General features: G+C 46.7%; 1 protein-coding gene across 2 annotated transcripts in view; it reads right to left on the reverse strand.

The window, feature by feature from the left end:
- Positions 1 to 10041, reverse strand: part of WRAP73 (WD repeat containing, antisense to TP73) — a 37154-nt gene extending 27113 nt beyond the window's left edge. Inside the window, exons 1-4 of one of the 2 annotated variants that reach the window (XM_014952435.1) lie at positions 9885 to 10041; positions 8740 to 8892; positions 8000 to 8116; positions 724 to 796 (exon numbers count right to left, since the gene is read on the reverse strand). In XM_014952435.1, the coding sequence (XP_014807921.1) occupies positions 724 to 796; positions 8000 to 8116; positions 8740 to 8892; positions 9885 to 9953 (412 nt within the window). In that variant the 5' untranslated portion in view covers positions 9954 to 10041. The remainder of the gene's footprint in view (positions 1 to 723; positions 797 to 7999; positions 8117 to 8739; positions 8893 to 9884) is intronic. The other variant, XM_014952434.1, reaches the window with a different exon arrangement.
- Between the last annotated feature and the right edge of the window lie 70 nt (positions 10042 to 10111).

The raw sequence follows: 10111 nt of genomic DNA on the forward strand, positions 1-10111 counted from the left end.
AATCAAAGCGATGCATGGTTTTACTAATTTGCTTGTGTTGGCAATTCTTAAACTCCAAATATAAGGATGCAGCTCCCTGGCTATTGCAGAACTTCAGCATGCTATGGAAAGCCAGGTTTGATTACTGACAGACAGTCGTTACATACAACCCCCAGATTTCAAACCACCAGTTCGTTCAGTCTGGCTAAAGGGAGCAGTTATGCAGGCACTGCAACTCCCCAAATTCTGGCACGGGTCCCCAGTCACTCTCATTTCACAGGCAATGCATAACTGTCTTTCTCCTGTATGGGCTATTAACTATACACAAGCCCCAGGCTGGAAACTGCTAACCACAGCTGAGTGGCTGGACAGCCCTGCCACGGGCTTCCCTCTCATTTTTTTGTGTGTAAAAGATGACAGAAGCCACTTTGAATTAGTGTTTTTCATCACCAATGCATCCAGCTCAACTGAATGTCTCAAAGGAGCCTTGGGAGGCAAACACAACAGAACGATGCACATCTGAAGAGCAGGCACATGGATCAGAGGAAATCCTTCATTCGTGGAGAATGTGACTACTCAGGGGTCACCCGGGACACGTATCCCCACGGGGAGTGAACCCCTCAGCAGGGAGGGTGCAGAGCCTGCTCTGAAACACGTGTTTTATCATTACACACCAAATTCAGTCTTCCCTTTCTGTCATATTAAAAAAAACAAACCTTCCTGCGTTAGATTTGTGATGCTCACCCTGCTGACAAGCTTTGGGATACTTGATGTAAGACACAGACTTCGTACACAAGGACCACACAGTTATCCGCAGCTGGCAAAGAGAAAGAGACAAGGAAATTGTTTATTTTTTATAGACAAAAAAAAAATTAAGTAAATAGAAACCCATAAACTTAATTCAACACCACAGAGTAGATCAATACACCTTCTGTGGCTAATTAAACTCTGCAGCTATTCCATGTAGCTCAAACACAAAGCCCTGAGAAGTAACTGTGAGGAATTCTCTCCCAACTGCCTTCAGTTCACAAGGCTGCATATTCCAAATGAACACCACAAGCACAGAAACATGGGGAAAAGCTCTTCATCACCATTAAAGTAACTGATATTGGCATGAGTCTAGTGACATAACCGCCGATGGATCGTACACAGTTGGAAAAAAACACAGTTTCATCACAGAATCTGGAAGAGAGATTAAAAGTTTCCTGCATTTAGGAATGGATGAGAGGTTACAGCAGCCTGAGACCATGGTATCTCTTGGGACAAGGTTAAGCATGAAAATTTAGCTCTCTTTTTCAACTTTTAGACACGCTCAGCTTTGATAAGTTCATTTGCATCTTGCTTTTCCCTCCTCAGCCACCCAGGAGAAGGCAACATGACACGATCACTGAAAGAATGAGAAAAGAGCCAAAATCCGCTATGCAAAGCGAGGCATTAAGCATCCCATTTGCGGTATTTCTGGAGGCTCGTGCATCCATAAAACATGAAAACTGTGGGGAAAGGCCGTCAGCTGCAAAACAAGCCTCTCCACAGCTCTCCAAGGTCACAGCCCGCATTCTGGAAGCTCTGCGTTGCCATCTGCAGATTATTCAATTAAAAACAAATACTTACTCTCCCTTAGCAACGGCAGCCACCCCAGACATATGGGCATTAATCAGAATGTCATGTGAACCTTTGCATTTATAGCTGGAGTGAGGAATGTTTCCAGAGTAAAATTTTTATTTTTTTTTCCTGCTGTTTTCCTACATTTTATTGCACCAAGAGATTTCTAGAAGAGACGCAGGTAAAACTATTTTCGCAATAAAGCAGCACAGTCATAAAGCTACCTTTCCCAGGAGCTACTGCACAAAATTAGTTCCAATTCATTATATATGTAAAACTTCAGCTCTGAATACCATCTCCTCATCCTCCTGCGCCGGGTGCAGACCGAACCCCAGGCTTGGGAGGAAGTTTCTGCTCTGCTTTTTTTGCATGTTTGTTCTCAATGCACATTTTTCTTCCCTGGTACCATTCAATGGTGAGACAGGACCCCAAGGCAGCAGCATCCCAAATGTGTCTTCCACCTGGCAACACTATGGACTGGACGCTGCAACAGAACTTGGAAGGTTTTTTCATTGCTCACGTCATTTTTTTGCCAGAAAACACGATTCAAGGAATTGTCATGGTGTCCAAACCAAGTCACAGAACCCTAATAAACACTGCCTCCCTCCAGAGATACAGGGAGTCCCAGAGCCAAAGGGCAGCATTGCTTCTTCCTCCTACTGCTTTTTATATACAGAAGAAAATTTTTTGAAATTTGAAGAGCCAACACAAATCAATTATTATTTTTTTTTAAAATTTATTCTACGAAATAGCACAACCAGATCAGATCCCACTCTGCTTCTCTCCAAAGTTAGAAAAAGTAACGGATCCCTATTCAATGCAGTCTTTATTATGCTCTCCCTTTATTTCACAGGTATTAAATTACAGCCAGACATCTATAGTACCACCTTGAAGTTTAGCAGCTCCTGGAGGACTCCACGAGATGAGTAACATTAATCAACTTTTATCACTGCAACTGCTCACTTCCGGCCACACCAGAACACAGCATTGTTAGCCTGCTCCTCGGGCAAGATTTACTTTAAAAATACCAACACAATGCCTACTCACATTCCTCTCCAGCAACTGCACCAGTGATATGCTGCTGCCTCCTATTAATTGCAGCGTTAAATGAACTTGCTGCTATCCCTCCCTTGCCCCAAAACACACAGCATGCATTCTACAGCCACTTAATACCAGCTTAGCAGCTGCACGCCTCGCATGCTGAGGTCTGGAGCAGAATTTTTCCTGCCAAAGGCATCCAAGTTTACATTTTTGTTGCTCCTTGGCCTCACCATCCACTCACCTGGCCTGACGCACCAAACTGCTGCTCTGCTGGACCACAGGGGCTGGCTCAGAGCCCTGGAACAAGGCTCACATCGAGCTCAAGTCCATCCAAAAAGGGAAATCTCAGTGGTGAGACACAGCACATCAGGGGCAGAGCTCCTACTGCCACCTCTGGCTCCACCACAGAAGAGAAAATGCATCTACACCTTGGTTTTGAATAAGTCTTTCTGCATCCATCTCTGCTACACCTTGGTTTTTGAATAAGTCTTTCTGCATCCATCTCTGCTTCAGCCTCGGGTGCAGCCCTCTCTGTGCTGTTCAGACAGAATTTTCTCAAAAGGGTGCAGTTCTGTAACTCCCCACAGAAGACACTAATCCTGTTTTCCCTGTTCATTCTTGTCATCTTGTTCTTAACACTGAGTGTGTGCTGCATGGCCACGGGAAGTTTCAGTGACACTGAATGCTGACATTTTTGGGGTAGTGCTGTATTGCCCCATGGACCTCCCCACACATCATTTCTAGCCCTGTTTTCTAGTACAGCAGAAATGGCAATATCACCATTGTGGCTGGGGAGGGACTGTGGAACACAACCAGCACACCCCCAGGGGAGAGTGTTTACCCTGTTTATAAAAAAAAAACTCACAAAAATACACCTTTGGAAGATCTATTATTGTACTGGCTGCCTCCAACTCTTTCATAACCAAAGCACTTCAGATTTGACCTAAAGCAGTCACAATGGACCCATAACAAATATTAAGTTCCTCTGCCCCCCTCCAGGCACTCTCTCCAAGGGGGCTGTGCACAGTGAGGGGAGACCCCCCCAAAAAATCCAACATCCCAGATCTGCTCTGCCCTGATTCACTGCAACCTCTCGCCCAGGTCACCCAGCACAAAACCTCAAATTCTGGCCCAGTGTTAGAAACATGTAAAAGCAAACCATTTTGAGTCCCCAAATTAGGATTCTTTTCAGTTGTTCTATTTGTGTACACTCAGTGTAACTTTCTCAGTTCATAAAAATGTTTATGTGCTTAACATACAGACCTCTGACCTATCTTCCATGGATTAACAATATGTTTAGAATTAAATTGTGACAAAAAGGGGGGAACCTTCTCACTCCCAACTGAAACACTGCTCCACAATCTGGCCCAAGCTGCCAGTGTAAACCAGAGAAGGATTTCACAGCTCGCAGAGATGACAGACAGAAACATAAGATGCACACAGGGTGAGAAAAAGAAAACCAAACACTTCCAAAATTACAACAAATTGCCTTGCTCTTATTTGCTTTTCCCAGAGACTTTGTGGGGAAGGGACCATGGGTTTTCCAGCAGGAGGACAGATTGTGGTGAATTAGGTCTGCCCTGAGCACTTCTTCACTGCTCTTTTCCAGGGGAACTTACTCTTTGGAGCAGATGACTCGATTAAGTGGAGTTGTCAAACTCAAATCCCAACGATAATGGTGTCTGAGGAGTTTTCAGCTGTTGTTTTGCAGTGGAAAACCAAACCAAAAGCAGAAGCATTTTTAAAATAGCCTAAAAACAGCTGAGAAATAAAAAGTATTTAGATGGTAACGTGATAAACAGTCTGCAGTGCCGGGTTCAGGCCTACGTCCCCATGTTGACAGCTACAGGCAGGTGTGGGACTGGTGATTTTCAATAGATAAAAACACACTTTTAAACAACCTTGCATCTCAAATGACTGTCAACTTTTGTCCCAGACTTGACTGGGTCACAAGGCCCCCTTACATAGCAGTGTCTGTCAGCACCGGATTTCAGAAGATTATTCGGAGCACATTCCTGGACAGAAAGCATTTTTCAACCAATGTAGCCATTTACAGTTACTAAGGATTAGAGCCAATATACACAGAAACACACTTTTTTTTCCCCGCTGCTGTAGTACGAAAGAAGCTTCTTAATGCTTCAGTACCTAAAATGGAAGTAGAGAAAAATACAATATATGTAGTTTGTAAGAACGGCTCTTAAAGAAACACTCAAGAACAACACTGCTCATCTTCAAACTATTTATCTCAAAAGACAGGAATCAGGAGGAAGCAGAGGATCCATTCAATTTCTTCATATCTTTTATCTGCAGCTCTTGTTTAAGCCCTACCTGTGCCTAGGAATTCAGGTGGAATGAGGGCACTGTAAGAGGAGAGACACCTGGGACGACACCACCTACAGATGAAACCAATAATGTGGAATTTTCTAGCAATGGGCTGTGCTGTGTTCCACACTGCAGACACACAGAACCACCCCATGGAGCGAATTTGAGCAGGAGAGCACCCACTACAAAATAAGCAAGAGTTTAAGGCACAAGCCTACGTCTTTTCTACATCTCAGCAGGACTTTCCATCTTAGACACTGACAGAATGACCCCTCCAAACAGAACGCAATCTGACATACAGCAGACAGATGCTTTCGAAATTTTGGGGCAAGGAGCTACACACACCTTTGTAATTAATCACAGTAAATTCCTCTGCATCCATCAGTAATCCAATATTGTGGAAAAACATCCACTATCGTGTGAAATGGAGTCTTTATATGCTTCCTCCAGTAAGACTGTACCATTTAGTTGCTTCATAAATCATGCTGTTTATTGCAGTGACTGTGTAAAGATTTAGACAGGAACCTGTGCCATTATCATACATTACTGTACATTGTGTAACAATTCTGGGACCCCAAAACCTGCACGTTATTACAGACTCATCTCCAATAAAACGATGGCATTTGCAGAGCTATGGTAACATTAAGTGCCATCTTTTGAGATGCTGCCCATCTCAAAAGCCTGAACTGAGTCAAAACAGACTTTGGAAAGGTGTGTCAGAATTCTGCTGCGCTCCCCTCCACTCAGGAGCTGCACACCAGTCACACCAAAACTATTCACCATAGAATCATTCAGGTTGGAAGAGATCCTTATTCTGTTGCACTCCCCTCCACTCAGGAGTTGCACACCAGTCACACCAAAACTCACACTATTCATCATAGAATCGTTCAGGTTGGAAGAGACCCTTGGGATCATCGAGTCCAACCATCTCCCCTACTCTACAAAGTCCTCCCCTACACCATGTCCCTCAGCACTGCATCTAAACGGCCCTTAAACACAGCCAGGGATGGGGACTCCCCCCCCTCCCTGGGCAGCCTGTTCCAATGCCCGACCACTCTTTCGGGGAAAAATTCCTTCCTAATGTTCAGTCTAAACCTCCCCTGTTGGAGCTTGAAGCCATTCCCTCTCGTTCTGTCACTAATTACCTGTGAGAAGAGACCAGCACCAACCTCTCTACAGTGATATAATGCTGACCACGAAAAGAGCGTGACTGCAAATTAGCTGATGAGTAATTTTTCTAAGGCACTAGCAAGTACGGATGGCTAGAAATAAGTTAACACAACCATATCCTTGAAAAAAAAAAATAAAAATCTAGAAATAAGAAAGTTATTTGTGAGCTTACAGTGGAGCTCCCGTGTTGACCTGCAGAATTACAAGTATGAGTAATTAGTTGGCGCTGTTTGAAAATGTCAGGCTCCCAAAGCCAAGCTGCAGCGGTCGACGGGGAAGCCCTGAGCCCTCCAAGCAACCACCGAGTTTGCTAACACACATAACACACCGAGATCAGGTATCCTGACAGTTTGTGTCTCGAGCCCTACTCACGTCTGTCCCACCAGACTGTGGATTTAGCAGAGCGAGGGTAAACACAACTCAGACAGCGGCACGGCCCCGGCAGCTGTCTGACAAAAGCTAATTTAGCAACCTGTTTACAGCTGGAAAGAAAACTTATCCCAACACAGATGCCAACTTGGCAAAGGCTTAATGAAATCCTCTAAGGTCAAACCAAGTTCTGTTGGGAGGCAATAAATACTTGCTAGTCCACCCCCACACGCACGTGCCACGAGAGACTCGCTGGGAGCCCAGAGCCCCAGCCCTCCCTTTGGGTTACAGCACTGCTGCCTGACCAGCACCCACATCTCCACTGATTTCGGGGGGAAACTCTGGACCCTTTTTGGTTTTTTTTTTGTTTTAATACTATCAGGGTGATTCATTCCTGGGAAAACCAAAGCCTAAGTTTATCACTCCTCCAAACCCACTATCTAAAGGGGTCGGGGAATGGAAAAACAGAAAATACAGCCAGAAAATCTCAACCCCAGTCAGCACTAAAAATTCCTGCCAGCACGAAACATCCTTGGCAGAGAATGTGTGCATCAGGAACTTCATCACAGCTGTATGCATGTCTCTCCACAGGTTCCCTTGAGAGCACCAGCATCTGCACTAACACAGATGACAAAGTCCCCCATCTGTATCCCATTGACATTGGGATTTGCACCAAAAAAAAGAGAAATCTTGCAGTGTAACATTTGAACTCAGTGCTAGCGAGGGTTGTGACACAATAACCTGTCATCTAAAATTCATTACAGTTTTGAAAAGATTAAATACAGCAAAGAGAAAAACGTCTTGTGTGTAGTTCTTTGCTATTTTCTGACCATTTCTCATTGTACTGAATAACATGAACCATCAGCTCTAATCCACAGACCGTAAAGGTGGTGAGTCAGACTCCCACAAGCCTCCCAACAAGCCCAGTGTCCAGCACCCACAAACTGACCTGGATTCTACCTTCGTGTGGACCCCAGAATAAGGCTCTCAATCAACCAGCACTTACAGGTGTTCTAATTTTGCAAGTGGTTCTATCAACAGCAGTCTGACTCCTATGTGTAAGATCAAACACTGATTTCCAGGATCTGGATTTAAATCTCAAGTCAATAAACCTAAGACCACATTTTTTAATTCCACAACCACTCTTAAATGCTTATGGTTTGGTTTTGGTTTTTTTGCTAGAAATTCCGAGCTTTGCCTGAGCTACAAACAACACATTTGACTTTGAAAATTGCTCCAATGAGTGCCAGTTGTCCCTATGTTTCTCTCACCTAATTTTTACCTTCAAAGCTAAGTGTCCATTTTCTATCTTATCACCAGAAGCAAGAGGAAAAAACGTTAACAGAAGAACTAACCTCTAAACTGGAATTAATCTAGATTACATATACGAATCTAGGAGAACTGTATCCGCATTCTTAACACCACTACAGCTTTAAGAGCTTTAGGTTATTTTAAGAGGCAAAGGGCAGACAGCAACATCTGATACCGTGGAGAGTAATCATGACTTCACACTTACATGGAACTCAGTTGTATTGAGAATGTGACGACCATCCGGACTCCAGCATGAAGCCACCAACCCCGCCGAGCCCTCGTCTATCTTACAGTGCCAGTCAGGCTGCTCCAGGGACCAGACCTGGGGTGAGGAGGGAACCAAACAGACACCAGGAGAACAAACAGCTCATCAAACCTCTGCTCAGAGAGCACCCTGCAGCTGAGAACACCTTCCCACACCACCTACCCAGGAGCTCAGGGGACCTCTGAAACCCCACGGCCATGAAGGACTGGCGCTGGATCCCACTACAAAAGTAAGCCCCACACCTCAGTGTGTTAACACAAATTGGGAAGTAAGGTGGGTTGTTGCTGTTGGGGTTTTTTTTTTCTGTGACAAATATTCTGAACAAACAACATTTGAAAAAAAAAAATAGTTTTATCCCATTTAACAACTTTGCATATTTTTATTTCCGAGTGAACTAAGAATTCGCTAAGACAATCTCCAGCTTTGATTTGTTTTGACAAATATTTTTATTCTATATGTGGTGGGGATTTTATTTTTTTTTTATTTTTCAAATGATTATGTTTGTCGTGGTTTTAAAAATACTGGCCTGCTGGGTTATCCTCCAACCAGGTGGCATCAACGTCAGCGCCGGTTACTTTAGCAAAAGCACTGAAGGGGTGTCGTTAGGAGCTCACACACAGAGACAGATAAACACAGCCCCAGCAGGAAACACACTCTGTCCTGCTCCTGTCTGTCCTCACCTGAACGATCCCGCGCTTGTACATGGCGCAGAGAATGAAGAGGGAATCCGAGGACCACTCGATGTACTGGATCTGATCCAGGCAGGTGTAGAGCTGGAGGACCTGGAGGGTGCTGGCATCCCGGACCACCAGGCGGTACTGCACCCCCGACGCCTGGAGAGGAGCAAACCCAGAGCTGAGCTGGGCACCGACCCCGCCTTTACCCCCCCAGGACCACAACCGTCCCCCCCTGGGACCCAGCGCTGTGCTGGGGGTGGGGGGGCTTTAATTTCAACAAGGCTTAACACGTGCTGTGCTGCAAACTACAGCACAAATAGCTAAACCGGGAGGGAAGGAGGGCGGGAGGGGTGCATTAATACAAAGAATCCTCATTCCTCCCGGTTAATTAGTTCTACTTTAAAAAAAAAAAATATTCTTTGCCTCATAATCATAGAATCATAGAATGGTTTGGGTTGGAAGGGACCTCAAAGATCATCTAGTTCCAGCCCCCCTGCCCTGGGCAGGGACACCTCCCACCAGAGCAGGTTGCTCAAGGCCACATCCAGCCTGGCCTTGAACCCCTCCAGGGATGGGGCATCCACAACTTCCCTGGGCAACCTGTTACAGTGTCAAACCACCCTCAGAGTAAACAATTTCTTCCCGAGATCTAATCTGAATCTTTTTTCTTCCAATTTAAAACCGTTTCCCCTTGTCCTATCATTACCCTTCCTGGCAAAGAGTCCCTCTCCAGCTCTTCTATATTATTTTAATTGATTAACCTTAACCAGGTCTCCATTACAGAGACCCTTGTTGACTAAAAGCCTCTTGGCAAGCCAGCCGGCCCGCACACACGGATAAATTCTTGCTACTTCCCCTTCTCCGGCGCCCGCTTCGGGCGGCCTGAAGGCCGGGGGGACCCTGCCCCGGGCCGCGGGGGGGGACCGACCCCGGTGGGGGCCCTGCTCTACCCCGGAGGGGTTTCCCCGAGGTCCCCGTGCCGTACCACACACGAAGCCGGTGCCCGGCGATGGCCAGGCCCGGGCCCAGGGTCCCCGCGCCGCCGCTTCGCCCAACGGCCCCCTCAGGCCGCGGGCGGGACCAGCCCCGGTTGCCCCCACCCCCCGCTTCCCCTCCTTTCCCCACCGCAGGGGGCGGCCCCTGCTCACCAGGCACTTTCCGTCGGGGGAGAACTTGCCGAGGAGCCCGGAGAGCTTGAAGAGCTCCGAGAAGTCCATGGCGGGGCCGGGGGTGGCGGGGCCGGGCCCGCGCCCCGGTTCAAACCCGCCCGCGCCGCCCGCCGCCCCGGCCCGCGCCCCGCGCCGGAAGCGGCCGGAAGGGGCGGGAGCAGCTCGGGGCGAGCAGCCAATAGGAGCGGGCGGGAGGCGCCCCGCGG

The sequence above is a fragment of the Calidris pugnax genome, unplaced genomic scaffold, assembly GCF_001431845.1.
Source record: "Calidris pugnax isolate Ruff unplaced genomic scaffold, ASM143184v1 scaffold217, whole genome shotgun sequence".
In the NCBI taxonomy this organism is placed as follows: domain Eukaryota; kingdom Metazoa; phylum Chordata; class Aves; order Charadriiformes; family Scolopacidae; genus Calidris; species Calidris pugnax.